Genomic DNA, 19,290 nt, shown 5'->3' with positions numbered 1-19,290 from the left:
GTCATTTATGACTTAAGGGCATAGGTCCCCTAGTTGATAAACATAGTAGCATATACATGCTTTAGCAGTCACGCAAAACACACATTGGCAAATTATTATTCAATAAAATCTGAGAATGTATAGTATTATCAATGTAAACACCGAGAAATTTAGTAAAAGAAACACGAGCTATAGCTTATCCATTTTTAATCCATCATAGAGTAATTTGTTGGCGACTTTTCGGGAATACAAGATCCCATTTAAAATTAAATACAATTTAAACAAAAATGAAAGAAACGAAAATCATTGGCTTATAAGATGGAAATTCAGATTTCCATAAATTAAAAAAAACACAGAAAATGCAATAAATATCGATTAAGACACTTCTCACGATATATTTTGATTATGTTGTATTATGCCTTGATTATTCCACACATTAATTATTGTAATATTACATGGTCAAATGGTTCTGATTATTTTATGAAGAAATTATTTGTACTACAAAAGAAAGCTGTTAAAATAATTTACGATGCGCCGTTCAATGCCCACACTTTGCCAATCTTCCAACAATAAAAGCTTCTAAATGTTTATGATATAAATAATTTGAATATTGCTATATTTATGTTTATGTGTTCCAGGGGTTTATTGCCAAGGTCCATGTCATGTAAATTTACATTCAATTATGATATACATTCTCATGAAACTCGTAATGCTGGTAATTTTCATTTTCCTAAAGTTCGTACGAATGTTTAAAAAAAATACAGTTTTTTTCAAAGGTCCAGTTTTATGGAAAGATATCCCGTTTAATATGAAAAAATCTAATTAAATTAATATTTTTAAACGATTATATAAATCCTATCTTTTATCATTGTACTAAATCTCAAATTAAATGACGTAAGGCTTTAGTAAATGCACTTTGTTATGTATTCCCCCTCCCCTTCTCCTTCCCTTTCGTTTTCTTTTGTATTGAGGTTCAGGTTTTTCTCTGCTTCCCCCCCCCCTTTTTTTCTTTTCTCAATCAATACAGTGTATACCTTCTAAGGGGTTGACGTTTATAAGGCCAATTGCCCTTTTTGTTAACCCCACATTCCCATAAAAAAATTTGCTCCTCCCTTTGTATTTTTCTTGTAATCAATAATTTATCTGTATATCCTTTACAGTATATCATTTTTGTATTTTTCAATGTTTCTTTGGAGAATGAAATAAATGATTTGAAAAATGACTTGAATTGACTCCATTAACTATGAAAATCAAAGTATGGATTTGAAACGGTAAGGAGAATTTGTTAACCCTTTATCGAAATATCCACAAAATGACCAGATTTTTCCGCTCTCTGTCTGCTCTTTCTCCTCCTCTCTTTCACTTATTACCAGGGGCATAGCCGGGGGTGGGAGGTTCACCCCCCCCCCCCATCAAATATCTGACAACTCCCCCCCCCCCCACCTTCTGCCCATCATAGCAAAATTGCTGAAATAGTGCAAAAAGTGATAATTACATACTTGTAATTATAATTCATAACCATATCAAATTTCAATACTTCAAAAATGCATTTCCCCCGTTTGCTATGCTCCCTCGTAGAGTTTAGTGACATAATCTCACCCTTCACCATAAAATCACACCTCTTTCTCTCTCTCTCTCTCTCTCTCTCTCTCACTCTCCCTCTCTTTAATCACATTATCTCGTTATCTTTTCCATTCGGCACATGTATTTTATATCTTTTTTTCACTATCCTGTAAAATTAAATACATTCATACAACAATATGACATAAAAGACTTCAAACATGTTTGAATTTTCATATGATGTTTATGTTAGACACTTAAGGCTGAAAGGTCATATGTTCTTCTAACCTTATGAGTGTACAACAAATAAAGAAGCATCTTATGCTTAGACTAGAGATACAGTACTTACAATATATATCTTGCATAATTTCTCAATATTTTTTCCATCACAACTGCAATAATTATACTTCCATTATAGGCATGAATACATTACAACCAATCCTTCACTATGTTTTTGATCGATATCACATGGAGATGATATTTTGAAAGGGAACTAATTTCTGCAAACTGCAACAACTGGCAGCAGCTTGATACCATAGTGAGTAAAACACCGCTGGAAGTAACCACATCATAATTAATATTCAATTCTCATAAATTGAGGAGATAGACGCAAGGATGTTAGGCATTATCTTGTTATCCTATCGAATACTTAAAGCTGTCAAGAGTATACATGTACACTGTATGTTTCTGATTGGATTATGAAAGTCTGGGACCAATTCTATTCTTGATGTCACTTTCTGAAAGATTGGGAAAGAAATATCTGACTCTCTATCGAACCAAATCATCATTTACCCAGACCAGGGATCCAATGATTAGATCAACTCACATCTCTAGAAAATCAAAGTATGGATGAGTCTAGCTTACATGTGTTGTAGATAAATGTGTACAATGTAGTTCCAAACACCCTAAAAGAAAATGTTATGGATGTAAGCTATTTGTTACAATGTAATAAAAGTCAATCCTGACTGGCTGCTGCCAAACAAAAATGATTAATAACAACATAATCTTATCAAAGATTGTTGGTGCTGCTGTTGTTCAATTACAGTTTATAATAATTTTTATTCAACATGTTTCAAACTGAAAGCATTAAGAAAGAAATATAATAATACCCAAATCTTGTTCAACTGCTTAAATTGTGATAGGCTGCATGGCCCTGTAAAGATTTCAGAAGAAATCATTTTTCTTGGTAATCTGGATTTCACTAAGATTTTCCTATTTTTGGATTCAATGTACACGGACGTCACAGCACTGAGCTACAGTTTTGAAGGTGATCTATCATTAGCACGGCTGGAATGCTCCCCAGGGAGTGGAGATTGTGCACACAGTGTGAGCGGCCAAGCACTGAATCCAATGACCGGGGTAATAGTATATTTGTAAAGCGCTTAGAAACATTTGTATTGAGCGCTTTATAAAAGCTAAATATTGTTATTATATTATCATTTGAATCATTAGTACATGTATATCAGCTTCAATCCATTGACAGATCTTTCCAAAAACAATACCCAGTACACAGTGTAATTTTCCAATGAATACCTTTAAGCCTGTTTGATAATATCACCAAATATATTGTTTTAACACTTTATCAGGACTCAGACTTCAAAAATTGCTATTGACATCATGCCATGAACAGAAATTCAATTTCAGCTTGCGATTCACCATTTCTGTATTAATTGACAATATACAAATTAACCATTTTGATATCTCGAGAACTCAAACCTTTTGAAAGTAGCATGAATTTAGGGGAATATTGCATTGATTTCTCATATAAACTGTCTGAACAATAACAGTGATAGTAGAAAAGTTGCATCAAAGAGAGGTCTTTACCTTTTCAGTTTCCTAGCGAGAACAATCAATGTTACTCAAAACTTTTTGGAAATATTTCAAGCATTTGATAGTGAACAAAATGGCCCTTTCTAGGTCTATTTATTCTAAAATAATGAGTTTGCTGATGAACATAAACTACGGCAAAACCAGTGGTCGAAAATTGCATTGAAGGACAACAGGCAAAAATAATAATGAAATAAAAGTAAGAAATTCTCTCTATCGCCAATATCTCTAAAGGCTGATTGTTCATCTCATGCTCCTATTTCTAATGCACTCTGGGATAGCTTGGAGACTTAGTCGCTCTCGGTCTACTTCATGCGGCTGTACTGTGCGAATCCGGTTTCAGCCCTTGCGGCACGGTGCGACGCCAGCCGATACCGTAGTCACAGGGCTAGCTGTCTTTATACGCATTGCAATAGTTGGATGGTGCTACCATGGACCTGCTGTATGGTGCTACCTTTCAATTACATGTACATGTCTTTGGATTTTTTTCCGTGAGCAATTTTCTATTTTTTATAAATTGGATTGTCAGTTGGAATATGGTTGTGCTGGTCACATGAAAATAACAAAAATAACATTTGGAGATATCCAAGGATGAGAGACGTTACTTGCCACTTGGGTAACATTCTGAACAAATCCATCACAGCGCGCGACCTGGAAAAGTTGCTCCGAAGGCAAGACAAGTTTGAAATCACTGCAAGATCGAGACATTTTGGCAAGGAACAATTACAAAATGATGGACATGCATTGGGATTCCCACAGTATTTATTCTGGAGCAATCATGCACTTATAAAAAATAAAAGGGAGCCAGTATACAGCCATCAAGAGAGGAATCTAGAAAAAGCTTTTGGATACCTACATGTATATTGCGCATGCATAATACACAAATCATACGCACACCACGTGCATTCACTGTACACCAGAAGTACTGTAAGTGGTTCGAAATTCCAATCAAGAGTCGAACATCCGGGCATTTGGGGGTAAATGGCGATAGTGAGAATTGTCTTTGCTTAGTTTGTAGTTGTAAAATGGTATATATGGATGGTTTAAAATCAATCTTTTATATCTACAAAGGCAGAAAAAGAATCAACTAATTTAATGATGGAAGCTCATTCTCTACATTCACAAGAGAATTGTACTGAATCAAAGCAGTATTGATAACATGAACATCATTCTTTCTCCCATGAATCTCCATACTGATTTTGCATTTTATTCCTGTTGCGAGCACCAAGACTGAAATCATCTCGGACCGGTTGCTGTGGCCTTGTCCTTGGCTGATCTTGCTGAGGAGCACCAGCAGGTGGAGACCTAGGCTGATAATGACCTGGAAGGACCTGGGTGTACTGCTGTGCATTCTTCGCTCGGTGGTGCTTTCGAAGCTCATCGTAGGTTCCAGTAAATTCACGCTTTGAAGCGGCCGCGTCATCCTCACCCTGAATCGTGCGGTCAGAATCAAAGGTATTGTCTATCCCTTTGACTTGACTGGTGTCTATATCCATGTTCAACTTTTGGTCGTATCCTCCGCTCCAAGGTGTGTCTGGTTTAAAGGCATCATCAACAGACATTTCTTCCTCCACGGGTGATGGTTCGCTGCCATATCCCGGTATGCCCATGCCTCCGAAATTGGAAGGCGACATGCCCCCTCTGCCTTTCCGCATCATCTCTGCAAAGGGAGAGTTTTGGAGCTTCAGGAACTTCTCACGACATGTCGTCACGTACAGCATCTTGCCAATGACGTAGCCACACAGTGAGGCAAAGGCCACCTTGGGGAAAGAACCGAAGCGTTTGCTGGGGTTCAGCAATCCTCTCTGAACAAGCATGTGTGTGGACCCTCCAGAAAAGGCGGCAATAGGGAGGGACCGGTACCAGAAACTCTCAAAGCGACATTCACGTAAAGCCTGCTTCTCCTCATCTGTGAACTGGTAGCGACCTCCTTTCATTTGTTGTTGAATAGCTGCATCCATTGGTGACGGATTCTCAGGTGTGTTGTCTGAATATTTTGACATGGTTGATTCTAAAGGGAATTTAAAAAAACCCATAAAACTATATTTAACTGAAAAAATAAAAAAATATCGCAACCTCTCAGCCAGCCGCTGATTAAGCGGGGCCAAGTAAGAGGACATATTTTTATTTTTTTGGTCCCGAAATTTGAAAATTTGACCGATCAACATTTCGTTCTGGTGGGAAGGGGGGGGGGGGGGGTTCAAGGTCATTTTTTTAGGTAACCCATTAGATCTAGCATAATATTTTTTTTTTCTCTCTTTTTTTAAAGAAAAAATAAAAAAAATAAAAATTAAGGGGGGGGGGGGGGGGACATTTGACGAATATTTACTTCATTTTGGGTATGTTTTAGTAGGGTATCTCCATGCCGGAAATAGGAGTCAAATTTTGGATCGATTCCACCTCGTTTCTTTCACAATGCAATCGCATTACCAGAACTCTTTATCTAACTAAGCATCGCCATCAGCTAGGAGTCGGACACACGATCAGGACATAGTAGTGGAGTAGCACTAGTAGTAGTACTCTATAAAACATGAATACCGGTATATATTACTACTTAATTAGTCTGCCTCATACACTGCCTGGCACTGCATGGACTTCGCCCTCGGCCCTCGCCTTCGGGGCGCGGCCTCCGACACTTCTCAATCTCATTCTCACACGGCTCACAGCACAGTTCGCCAGGCCAGAGGCGCGGGCAAAACTGCACTGGCAGTTCCAGGCACCAACTTTATTCTAATATTTAGTTCAGACTTCTCTTGACTTTTCGAAAGCAGTACCCTAGTGCAAGTTTACCATAGACTTAATAGCTGCTTATTCTAAAATTGCTCATCGGCACTTACCTTTTTATCTACTAGCAACTACTTCCGTGGTTTGTCCTGCGTATAAAAAGGCAAGATTAATTATGAAATATTGACAGAATATTACGTGCGTAATAAAGCCATCCAATTCACTTGCATTACGTATTTTGTACCTACGGTATCTTTGAAGCGCCAATCTGTGTATAATGATCATAGAGATAGTGATAATGATAGAGATAAGTTTGGTAAGTTTGCTCGCGCATATAGAGATATATTTCTAAAATGTGTATTAAAATTGAAACACAATCCATTATCAGATATGATAGCAAGAATATGTTTCATTTTGAAGAACTCAGTCAGTGTAATTCTCGTCTATTAATTATTCAGTCCATATATCTCCTATCAGCTAGGCTAGGGGCTATTCGGGGGGGGGGGGGGGGCCGGAGGCGAATTTTTTTTCCGTACTCGAGAGAGCAAAAATCCCATGTGCGCATGCGCGTGGACTTATGATTTCTCTGCTACTTCCCATACGAAATGTACATGTATTCGCATGTACTGTGCACGATTCGCGTTCTACGAGTAAACGATGGCATAGTAGTCTTCAAACACAGACTCTGATTTGCCAGTTTGACAAATCAATATGCGTATGTGTCGCGATGTGCTTATTCAAGTCTGTGTAGTTGTATGATTCAGACCCAGTAGTGCATATAAAAATAGCTTGCAAGTTGTATAGAATGGTATAGTAGTCTGCAAGCACAGACGCTAATCTGACAGTTTGACAACATACTAGTAGTGTGCTGAGAAGTACTTTATTCAAGTCGCCAACTTGTATAGAATGGTATAGTAGTCTGCAAGCACAGACGCTAATCTGACAGTTTGACAACATACTAGTAGTGTGCTGAGAAGTACTTTATTCAAGTCTGCGTAGATGTATGATTCAGACCCTACTGGTGCGTGCGTTAGAAATGCATCTCAATGTGTAGAGTGTAGTATAGTAGTCTGCAAGGACATAATAATATATTGTGTATTGATGAGTAGTGATTTTATGCAAGTTTGTGTAGTTTAATGATTCCAGACCCCATGGTAGGCCTATGTATTGTGCCACTGCTCTCTCACACTCTTTCTCTCTCTCTCTCTCTCTCTCCATATCTCTCTCTCTTTCTCTCTCTCTCTCTCTCTCTAGCCCTCCCTCCAGTATAGGTCTGAATCATAAAACTACACATATTTGAATATAAAGCACTACTCAAGACACTATGTTGTCAAACTGTCCGATTAGCGTCTGTGCTTGCAGACTACTATACCATGCTATTCAATTTGGGATGCATTTCTGTAAGCACTAAAATGTCTGAATCATACAACTACTCAGACTTGAATACTAGTACTATTGCTACGCACGATATATGCGTAATTGTTTTGTCAAACTGGCAAATCAGAGTCTGTGTTTGAAGACTACTATGCCATCGTTTACTCGTAGAACGCGAATCGTGCACAGTAGATGCGAATACATGTACATTTCGTATGGGAAGTAGCAGAGAAATCACAAGTCCACGCGCATGCGCACATGGGGTATTTGCCCTCTCGAGTACGGAAAAAAAATTCGCCGGAGGGGGTGTATGAGGCTATATAACGATTACCGACAAAACTAGCCACCAATTACCGACAAAATTAAATGTCCCAATATTTACACATTTAACCCTATAAACCCGGGGCCGAAGGCTAAATTGTTTTTCATATGGACTAGTACTTGCGTATGCGCAAATGTTCATTTTCCTCGACGACAAAAATAAACGAATTATTTCGTCAACTTAGTCAAATTCATAGCTCTATATTTTAATGCAGGCGCGGAGCTAGGATTTTATTTTAGGGAGGGGCGGTATACAGTGGCGTACGCAGGATTTTTTCAAGGGGGGGGGGGGGGTTTAAAATCAGGTCCAAAATTTCGCAACGACTCAGGAAAATTTGAAAATTGCGCCGGCCAAAAAGTCCCTCAGTTGGGGGGGGGGGGGGTAAGCGGACACTTTTTTTTAGGGAGTCCAAAAAAAAAATCGCAACGACTCAGCCAGCCGAAAAGTCGCTCAGTGGGGGGGGGGGGGGGGGGGGGGGGGGGGGGGGGGGGGGGGGGGTAAGAGGACACTTTTTTTTTTTTGGTCTCGAAATTTGAAAATTTGACATTTTGCTCGTTGGGGGGGGGGGGTAAGGTCACCTTTCTCAGGTCAGCCATGGAGGTAATTTTTTTTTTTTTTAATAATAAAAAAAAAGAAAAAAAAGAAAAAGAAAATCCAAAGGGGGGGGGGTTTTAGGTTTTTTTTAGGAGGGGTTTACACACGTAAAAATACCAAAGGGGGGGTTTAACCCCCAAACACCACCCCCCCCCCCCCCCCCCCCCCCCCCCCCCCCCCCCCCCCTGCGTACGCGCCTGGCGGTATATATACCCCTCCATTGAGCCTTAAAAATATTAACTCCATCCCGGACTCCATATCTATCTCCTATTTAGCATGATTTCATTTAAACTTGCACTAACTACATCCAGCCAAGCACCATATCTCCATCTAGCCTAACACCCCCTCCCCCCCCCCCCCCCCCCCCCCACTGATTTTTTACCTTAGTAAATGTAACTTGATTTCCAGCTAGTTTGCCATTAATGCTAGTTGCAATTTGCAAAGCTAATGTATGTATAATCATGAACCTAATACAATGTATTAGGTTCATGGTATAATACACCTATACGTGTACTTGATACCAGTTAACATGTAAGGAAACTAATGTTCGATAATGTCAAAGTCTAAATTCTGCAATATGTTATCATAAATATATTGAGATAAGACTGAGTATACGCAGTGCGTCCCAGAAAAAAAAGAAACCGAGAATTATCGATGCTTTATCATAACTTAATCACAATTATAAATAATAAATGACACATAATTATTTGTAAAGCTTAGATCATCCCCTTTCATTATTTTGATGCAACTCATATGATGCATGTTCTACGCATATGATGATTAAAAACAATTTGAAGAGAGGGTACCAAAAGGTTATTAGGCGGGCAGTATCTGAATTTCAAAGAGAAAATCACATTTCTAGAAAGTTCATTTTCTGCCCTTTCATAATCTGGAAAAATGAGCCAGGAATAACAATGTTCTATTTGTTTAAATAAATCCTTGCATTTCCATAGTTTGATTAAACAAGTTGTGGATCGGGGTGGGGCAAAAGGCCCTTGCCTCCCCCGCTAAAAAAAGAGAAGAATGAAAAGGAAAAAAAGGAGAGCTAAAAGGGACCGAAAAAGAGGAAGAAGGAAAAAAAAAAAAGGGTGAAAAGAAGGGGGAAATAGATCACTTGCGGTTAATCCCGCCAAAAAACGTGTGGATCGAGAAGGGTGGGTGCCGAAGAAACTCCCCCCCCCCCCCAGCAAACCTAAAAGAGAGAGAAGGAAGGGAAGGGAAAGGGAAAGTGGAGAGAACGGGGAGAAGAAAAAAAGAAGAGAAATGCCTACATGACAGGGCCCGCGGAACGGCGGGGGCGTGAGCCTCCGTGTCGTGTGCCTGTTGTCAGCTATATAGCTGCGCGCCTTGTGCCCCCCCCCCTGAATCCGCAACTGACTATTGATCATAATCTCCATCGTCATTAATAATAACATAGCATAAATATATTATGCATGTCTGAAATGTTCCATTCAGGGGCGGATCTAGCTTTTTGCTAAGGGGGGGGGGGGGGGGGGGGGAGGGGTTGACCCAGCAAAATTTCAAAAAAGTGCCGATCAATATTTCGGGGGGGGGGGGGGTTAAACCATGGACCCCTAACCCCCCCCCCCCCCTCTAGATCCGCCCCTGTCACTATATTGATTTTACTTCAAGGCGAAACAATTGATCTTGGTTAAAAAGAACCCTTTGCATTATGAATTTTATTCTTTTATCTTCTTTTTACGATGTCTTTTTGTATAATAAAAAACTGGGGAGAATAAGACCAGACGTAGAAACATATCTAAGGCACACAACCTAGTGCAAGTGATTATTTGCAATTCTTTAAGATGTCTGTTTATTGAAATGATTTCCAAATTACCATTATACAAGGTGATACAGCACATGTAAATCAGAAACAAATATTAAGGTGGTCTGCTAGGAAAGTATGACGTCATAACTCATAAATATTCATATTCGCCAATGGACACGTCGTCAACAATCGCCCGAAATTTTAATTTGATTGTATTTTACAGCAAAAGAGTGGATCGATAGGACTATGTAAGTTATGCTTTCAATCATTTGAATAAACTGAATAGTAAAATTGAAGATTTGCTTTATTGTGAGAGCTGTCTGACATGTTGATGTTTCCGCTGTAATTTTAAAGTTCATCATATTGGTCCCATGTATTGTTGAACATGTTGTGTTGTAACTCCAGTGATTCCCCCGAGAGCTGCGCCGCCGCTTGCGAATGTTGTCAATCGTAGGCTTTCAGCTACCGGCTGGCCTGGCCTGGCAAGTGAATGTGGACGACCACCTCATAATTATTCATAGAGTTTACCATTAATATAGAATCAATGTTGATCAGGGGCAGTATTTATTAACTATTAGGCCCTAGACCTATGAACACATTATTTTCATTTTTTTTACATTTTATTTTATCTTTATAAAATAATTTGAGACCACTTTCTAAATTCTAGCTCATATCTCGTGGTTACAATATACATCTTCAATCTTACCTAGATCTATAAACTCTTTGTGGCTTACATCTTAGATATATTTGTTTGATATTTATCAAAATACAAAGTTTTAGAAGTAGGCTAACTAAAGACGTTTATCCAACTCTTAAAGCTAGGTTCAATCAATGTTTGACTTACAAAAAATATGTGTAGGTCTATTGAAATTAAAACATGTTCAAATCACTGCCTATTTTGTTTTCTCTCCAAAGGTAGTACTGTTTTTGAAGCTTTGTCTTCAGATTACCTTTAATCTAACTTATAAGGCAGTAAGGTGCACATGTGTGGGGGGGGGGGGGGGGGTGGGGGGGGGGGGGGGTGGCGGGCAAGTAAAGCAAACTTCATCCATGTGTAATTGTTTTTGTTCTTCTCGCCCTTCATGCAGTCCCTGATGAATTGAGTCTATTGAGAGCTTGAACAAGGATGGCATGGACAGGGTTTACAGATGATCAGCTAAATGCTTTGAAGAGACAAGGTTCAGATGAAGAAGAAAAGCCAGCCAGAGGTGGTAGGTATCATTCGCCAAAGGCCAATGTCTTCTTCTTTTGTGTAGGATTATCAAAGAGCAGATACCGGTAACCTAATGTAGCTCAAACTCCTTCACAGGTTTTCCTGTGTAACTTCCTTCAATATGTGCTGTGTGGATTATCCTTCATTAGTACAGGGTACAGGTCAAACTTTAGGAGGGGAAAATAATTATTTAAATACTTCATTTTTATCTTGGAAAGCCCAAAGACATATAGATTAGTTGAAAGGTCCTGAATCATCGTGGCAAATGAAAGTAAATTAAAGCCTTTCTTTTATTTTAGTGTTCCATTTACAGTTCACTAGCATATTGGTGATTGTCGAACATAATCCTTCAAAATTTTGGGCCAAAAATTAAAGATTAAATTAAAACCCCCAAAATCAATTTGAAAATTGTTTATGTAATAGATATTAATACATGATACGTTCGGTATTATGATTTAAAAACAAGTTAAATAATCGTTGCTATTATTAATGGTCACCTTTGATGCTCTTTTGTTTACGTTCTGTATTATGATTTCAATTTGTTACTGTCACACTTTCAATACAATACGTTACTTCCTTGAACTATTGTTGTAATCTACAACATTTACCTCGATTTATATACTTCATTATTAATAAAGAACTCAGCCTCTCCTTTTCCACTTCCCTTTCAAGGGGATAGATACATTTTCTGCTCTAATGTGATATTTTTATTATTATTATGAAGATATATTTTTGTTTCTGTTTTACGCAATTTGTAATTAATTAAGCTCATGCACTTGTTAGTGTAAAATCATTTGTAATTCAGCTCTCGAGCTGCGATGACGATTATTGAATAAATACCATAATTATATTATTGATAATATTATGAATGTAAGCTATAGAGACTTCTTTTTAAATCTTTGGCTTGTCACTATTTTGTTTTAAAACCTGTCTGCACTAGTTTGGCCAGGGGGATTAGACCTCCCTGCAAAGTCACTGATAGGTGGTTATCTCATCAAATCAGTCATCACCAATGGTCACCGATTAGGCATTGTTTGCTATAGAGGGCGCTAATTAGCTATAAGTAGTGCAGTGGGGCTTTAAGTTATTACTATTCACGGTTAAAATTCTACACAGAGTTAATTGTCCTTCTGGCAGACTGGCTGTGAACAAACAATATCCTCTGTTTTCTTTCAGGTCGAGGTCAGCACCATCAGAGGGGAAGGGGAAGGCCTGGTGGCAGCAGGGGTCGAGGGAGAGCTGGTCCACCCCAGTCAGTGGTAAGTCTATCAGGGACTAATTTTATATAGAGATTAAAAAATGTAATGTTTCTTTATTTTTTCCCCTTCATATTCGATTTCAAACACCTTGTGAAAAGTTGTAAATGCTATTCATATGCAATCAATTTATACCGTTCAATGGATACAATGTAGTTGATCCTGTTATTACCATAGTATCCCCATAGTAGTTCCTACATACTGTAGATATATATATAAGTATGGTTCAGCTAAATCATTTTGAAAAATTGTAATACATGTACATGAAACTGTTCCTCTGGTTTATTATGTACAAGCCTGTACATGCTCTCCTAGCAGTTGGGTCAATAGATCATCATCTATAAATCACTATCTTGTTCATTCATTTGATCACCTGACACCCGCTCTTGCTTTGCTTTAATTACTGTGTTTACTAATATTGTCCTGAATTTGTGTTTATTACAAAACATTAGACCTTGTGTTAGTTGTGCTTAATCATATGGTAAACCTTGTTTAATTACTGTTAATGTCTAGTTTTTTTGTAAATTCATTTTGGTATGCACTTATCAATTGCAAGACGCACCTAGCGAGCCCCGGGAATGGCGCGTCATTGGTCCTATGTGAGTCGGATATTGGATTACCATGACGCACCCCCGTGTCAACATTTTGAGGACCATTCAACTACATGACGGTACATACGGTGACTTATGTGATGCATGTGGCAGCACGTATTGACACACACAGGTAAACTGACTAACAATGACGCACTATTTTTGTCATTTATATGACGGACCAAAGGTTGATTTGATGGTACCTGCGCCAAAAATATTTTGGTAAATGACCCAACCAATTATACGCACTATTCCTGGAGGTCGCTAGGTGCGTCTTACAATCGATAAGTGCATTAGTAAATGTTGATCTGTATATGTTACACCAGTGAAAATCAGATCTCCAGTAATGGACAATAAATACTAAATACAAACAAATCATTCCTTCTTGTTCTGTTGTGATGCTAGAGCCAAGAGCCAGTCAGTCAAGACCAAATGCTCTCCAGACCAAAGCCGCAGGGTCCACGAGGAAAGCCTGTCTCCTCTGCGGAGCACAATGTTTGGAATAAACTGAATGAGCCCGCTGAAAGACGGCCACCCCAGCAAGGAGGAAAGCCCCTCCTCCTGCTCAAGGCAAGGCCGAAGACAGACAGAAAGATGGACCTAAAGATGGACCTAAAGATGAAGGGATGGATCCTAAACGGGTTGTGAAAGACATCGAGAAGGAGTCCCAGGAGGCTGTGAAGGAAGAGGAGGTGGAGAAGTTCAAGATTTTAGATGAGGAAGAAGGGCATGAGTAAGTATTAAAAATGGACTTGTATTATAATAATAATAATAATATTGGATTCTTATATAGCGCACGTATCAACCTTGCAAGGTCCTCAAGGCGCTCCAACATTAATATTTGGTTCTTGTATAGGGCTATTATATCTGTCAGACTTGACACTCCTGGCGCTCCCAGTTATTACCCTGGCTTCAGCACGGCTGTCATTACGGCACTCTAGCATTTCAAGGAATTTATTCCTGCCAGGTACCTATTTACATGTACATCACCTTGGTTGAGTGTGGCAAAAACCGTGGAGCTTGTGATCCACATTCAGGTGACGTATCCACTCGACTACGACACCTCTACATCTGTAGCATTGGAGAGGCGATATTCTTTTGAAGTCTTGATAACAGTCTTTTGCTGTGTTTTTTTTTCTTCTATTTACCTGTTTTTTCTGCTTTTTTCCCCTTTATTTTACAGGAGGGAGACTTTTAAACTTGGGGAATTTCAGAAAAAACAAAAACAGATGGAGGAAGATAATGTTAGGAAGAAAAAGCTTCTGTTTAGAGCAATAGCTGACAGGTAAGTTGCAAACAAGCTTGATTTTTGTTTATTTTTGTTATTATTTTATTTTAGTTGTTAAATTTAGTCTGTAGGGACTGATAATCTTGATGCTCAGAGGCTTCCGCTTGGACTCAGGAAAATTGTATCAGCTTTTTATGGGCTAGATGCAACAGAAGAAATGAGGCCCAAATGATGTCTCCATGTAAAAAGTTTTTTCTTCTTTGATCAGTAGAATAAAACAGACAGCTTCAAAAAGGAAGCCGACAGAGTCACTTTCCATGTTTTTTTCTTATTTTGCCACACATAAATGTATATATTTTTGTTAGGATTATTCACACAATGCTTTTCAAAGAAATTCTTTTCTCTATATATGTTTGTTTTGTTTTCTAGAAAGAAGAAGACCCAAGCAGAAGCCAAGAGGCTGCTGTACATACAGAAGGAGCTGGCAAAGATAGAAACACTACTCACCAATGATGTCAGCATACTCAGAGACAGGATCGAGGAAGTAAGCAGGGACTTTAACGATGCGCAGTGAGTACCTTTATTTTTATTTATTTACCTTTATTTCATCTTTTGAATGTGTGCCTAGCAGAAGGATATTAACATATGCACAGATGTCAATTTCTAAAAATCTACATTTTTAAAACCTTATTTCTTTCTTTGGACACAGCTGCACAACATATTTTAGTCCCTACATATTCTACATTGTTAATGTGTCATTATGATTTATGAAAAAAAAAAAAAATGAAAATTTGTCATGTGCCCAGCATATTAGGATAAGGGCACAAATTCAATTCCTTACATTTTGTTACTATAAAAAAAAAATTGTATTTGTGCCCTTATCCTAATATGCTGGGCACATGACAAATTTTCATTTTTGTCTCCAATCAAAGTTGAATATAGGTTGTAATTGTGGATTAATGACATGAAAGTCCAGTGATTTCCGTTCATGATATATAAATTAGATAAGGTTCATTGCTAGGCAAGTTCTAAACTTCCCTCAAAGGGGAATCCAATCCTAATAACAAAAAATTAAAGCAGAAAAATCAAGTTGCAGACGGTAAAAGTTTGAACAAAATTGAATAAGAAATAAGAAAGTTATCAATTTAAGGATTTCTAATCACTATACGCATGGAAATTTCAAATTTGCTGAATCAGTAAAGTTTAATTCTCTGACACCGTGCCGGACAACTTTCCAATTGTTCCAACCCCAAAATGACTAAAATGTCATTAAAAAAAAAATGCATCACTCAGGAGGGTCTTTTCCTTTGATACGATCTAAAATATTATGCTAGCCATAATATATAAAGAGTAACGCCTGAAAGAAGAAGGCGTTTAGGAGAAAAACAGACATTAATGATAATTTTGTGCATGACAAATTGGGGAGTTATCCATGACTACGTCACAATTCATTGTCCAATATGCCAATTTTAGATTCACATAGACTTTGTGATTTCATGTTTCAAATATCAATATTTTTCCCTTATCATTGGTTCGATTAATTTCAACCTTTTACCAAACGTGTTTCTTTTATATTTCTGCTTTCATACGAAAGAATTTACTACAAAAGTTTGATTATCCTTTAACAGTGTTTGTACTTTGTAATGTTAATGAGAAGCTTATTAAAGACCTTTTATGAAGCCGTTTCATTTTCTTTCTTTTGCAGGCAGCGATACCAAAGGGCGGAGACAGAGTTTGTAGATGCCAAGATTCATCTCCATAAATCGTCCGAAATGAAGGAGCTTCTCACCGAGCACCTTTGCACCATCATTCATGAGAACGAGCTCCGCAAAGCAAAGAAGCTGGAAGAGCTTGTCAGCAAACTGGATGTCGAAAGTCTTGAGGAATTTGAGATTCCGGAAGAAACGCCTCCTACCTCTCCTGTGCCAATAACCGTCCCTCACCAATCGGAGGTTACAAAGAATCCCTCAGAGAACAATGGAATGGCTCAAGTCTCCAGCAATAACCCAGGGAATCTGCCTAACGAAAAAGAAGATTCCATTGTCCCTCCAGGGGCTTCCTCTGACAAACTTAATTCCACTGCTGCATTGGCAGTCTCATCTCCATCAAATAATGCTGAACAAAGTGAAAGATTTCCCAATGACAAAGCTGATGAAAGTGATGAGAAAACTGATGGTAAAATCACAGATTCAACAGTTTCTTGTGATCAAGGTGGTAAAAAAGATGAAAAACTAGTGACTGAAAACGAGAGTGACCTGTCAAGTAACAACCCAGAGTCCAGTAGGAGTCCATCATCGAGTGACCAGCCCGAGGCAGAGCAACATGTGGAGCTTAATGCAAATCAGACATGACCAATGTTATTCTAAATGCAGCTAATCCAATTTATATTCCATGTCATGATACATTGTAGTGGACCGTTGGTGGCCCCGTAATCAGGGGTTCCTGTGTTTCAAACAAAGTTGATGTACTAGTGACCTTTGGTACAATATCGTGTGACAATATTCAATTTAATTCTTAATATTAATCCTGAATGCTTTTAATAATCACAATGTTAGAACTTTGGGTCCTTCTGGTTGCTCAAAAAATGATAACATAATTTTGTTTAATAGCAGTTAAATATAATAGTCTAATCAGTTAATTAATGAAAAAAAGCTATTAAAAAAGGTCTATGAATATGAATGTACGGTTTTCACTGCTGAAAAGGTCTTTACGATGGGTCTGATTATAAGTAATAATTTTTTATGTGTGGATGAGATTTACGGGAATATGAATATGAATTCAATATGCATAATGTACACTGCCGAGTTTAATTACATTATAACAACTTGATTCTTGATGTAATAAAATGTAGATACATGTAGGTATGCAGATTATATTGAATTTGTAGAATTTGATACTATAAATGATTATACATGTAGTAGTACTGTATTACTTGTACACAGTGAGAATTACATTGTATTCACATGAGGTTCTTATGAGAAATTCAATATAATTTGAAAATACATCAGTATAGCGTCCAAGTTTAGAGTTCTGATATTTTGATATATATGTACATTTTTATTTATAAATCAAAAATATTATTTCTAAATTTTATATAGCATACTTAGAATTATTTTGTTACAATTTCTTTTATAGAAAAGAAAATTAAGAGGTAAATGATATCTATGTGATACAATAAGAAAAAGCAATAAATATTTTGCATCTTCAGATATGTGAGTAGTATTTATTTATTGTGAACAATAGGTAGAATCTAGTAATTACTTGTTATATTTTGTTTGCAAATATGATACCCATCACATTGTTTTGCCAAGTAAGACCATAGTACAGTATGCGCATCAATTACGTGTGTTACATCCCCTCTTAACTTTGAACACAACCAGATGTGTGGATCAATTAAAGAGTGCTGCATAGCGGGGCACGATGGAAAAAATTATAACATTAAAATATGACTTGAATACAGGTTTGCCATTGGCTACAATAACAAGTGCATTTGCTTTGATCTGAGGATCTGAGATCTATGAATCAAAAGTCCCAGATTCAAAGCTTGTTCAGATATGGCGTGGTTAACCACCATGAAAAAAAAATCAGTTTTTGTTTAAATGTCTAAAAATGAATGGCAACTGTGCGTAAAAAAGGACTTGCACATTTTTACTGAGCTCTTAGAGTAGTTTGCTATCACTGTTGGGTGTCCCTTTAACCCTTCCCTAACCTCTGGCCCATGATGACATAATATATGTTAGTGTGGGACCAATGTCTATTTGGCCGTGACGACTGCCAAGAAGTATTTGTTTAGTGTTTGCAATAAATGCATTCAGTTTCACATAATTTGTGTAAATTGATCCAAGTATTATCCACTTTGTAATCTTTACAAATTTAAGAAATTCCATGTATACTTGAGTGCCTTCAATGGGATCGCAGAAAAAGGCAGAATACATATTCATGCCCAGTTGACTATTTCCTATAGTAGCTAGTCTAGCTACAGGTGATGAACCCGTCTAATATTATTTTTGTACAAATCAACTCTGTTTTTTAACACATCGAGGGTTCAGTGACTCGAAGAAGTAACTCCATATTTTGCCCAAATGAGTATTTGATATCTAAATGTTCAGAAAAATGTGGGCTTTCCAGGAAACACAAAGACTTAACTCCACCCAACTCCCCATTGAAGTCAATGGCTAGTGAAACATAGACTTAAGTCATAAAGAACCAAGTGCTCAGTGACACATAAACCACTTTTTCTCAAAATGGAGTTATGTCTTTGTGTCACTGACCCTTCGACATTTTGCTCACATCTATATTTTTTACTAATACAGATTATGTAGTTATTTGAATAAAGTAATTGAATCAAGTATAAACTTTTTATTTGCAATCAATTACATGTATGTGTTGTTGTTGTTTTGTGAAGTTTCAGTTCGCATGATCTGGGGCCATGCATACTCTGCAAATGTTGGTGAACAAGTTTATTTGCACAGGATAGACATTTATTATTGGTTCATTAATTAGCAGGTGTCTCTCTCATCAATGTATGCAAATGCAGTGAGCTTTGTGCAATTGTCCTGTCAGCCATTGAGAGAGGCAATTTGGAAGAGAGGGGAGGTGGGGGGGGGGGGGGGGGGGGAGGGTGCACAGGTGAATTACCTGTCCACAATCTCGCCGATTTTATTTCAACAATCTCTCCATCTATGTGATCTTTGCCTGTACCCTAAATGTGTACTGCCAGCTGAAGACATATCATTCTCTTCAAGTTCAATTGCCCAGGGAGCATGCTATCTTCAGCCTGCAGCAGGTACTGACAACCAGTGGCGGATCCAGGGGGGGGGGGCCTGGGGGCCCGGGCCCCACCCCCCCCCCCCCT

General features: G+C 38.0%; 2 protein-coding genes across 2 annotated transcripts; one reads left to right on the top strand and one right to left on the bottom strand.

The window, feature by feature from the left end:
* Positions 1–4,283: 4,283 nt before the first annotated feature.
* On the bottom strand, positions 4,284–6,313 carry LOC592228 (OCIA domain-containing protein 1-like). Its single transcript, XM_030998004.1, has 2 exons — positions 6,204–6,313; positions 4,284–5,377 (listed from the first exon to the last, which is right to left on the bottom strand). Exon 2 carries the CDS (start codon positions 5,367–5,369, stop codon positions 4,533–4,535), a length of 837 nt encoding a protein of 278 aa, XP_030853864.1. The 5' UTR covers positions 5,370–5,377; positions 6,204–6,313; the 3' UTR covers positions 4,284–4,532.
* A 3,984-nt stretch (positions 6,314–10,297) lies between these two features.
* On the top strand, positions 10,298–17,642 carry LOC100887942 (RAB6-interacting golgin). Its single transcript, XM_003723240.3, has 7 exons — positions 10,298–10,396; positions 11,237–11,359; positions 12,538–12,620; positions 13,613–13,940; positions 14,391–14,492; positions 14,865–15,005; positions 16,141–17,642. Exons 4-7 carry the CDS (start codon positions 13,834–13,836, stop codon positions 16,784–16,786), a joined length of 996 nt encoding a protein of 331 aa, XP_003723288.2. The 5' UTR covers positions 10,298–10,396; positions 11,237–11,359; positions 12,538–12,620; positions 13,613–13,833; the 3' UTR covers positions 16,787–17,642.
* The last annotated feature ends 1,648 nt before the right edge of the window (positions 17,643–19,290 follow it).

This window comes from Strongylocentrotus purpuratus, unplaced genomic scaffold (assembly GCF_000002235.5).
Source record: "Strongylocentrotus purpuratus isolate Spur 01 unplaced genomic scaffold, Spur_5.0 spur5_scaffold_4, whole genome shotgun sequence".
Taxonomy (NCBI): domain Eukaryota; kingdom Metazoa; phylum Echinodermata; class Echinoidea; order Camarodonta; family Strongylocentrotidae; genus Strongylocentrotus; species Strongylocentrotus purpuratus.
The sequence above is the reverse complement of the archived record's forward strand: the minus strand, read 5'-3'. Positions and strand labels throughout refer to the sequence as shown.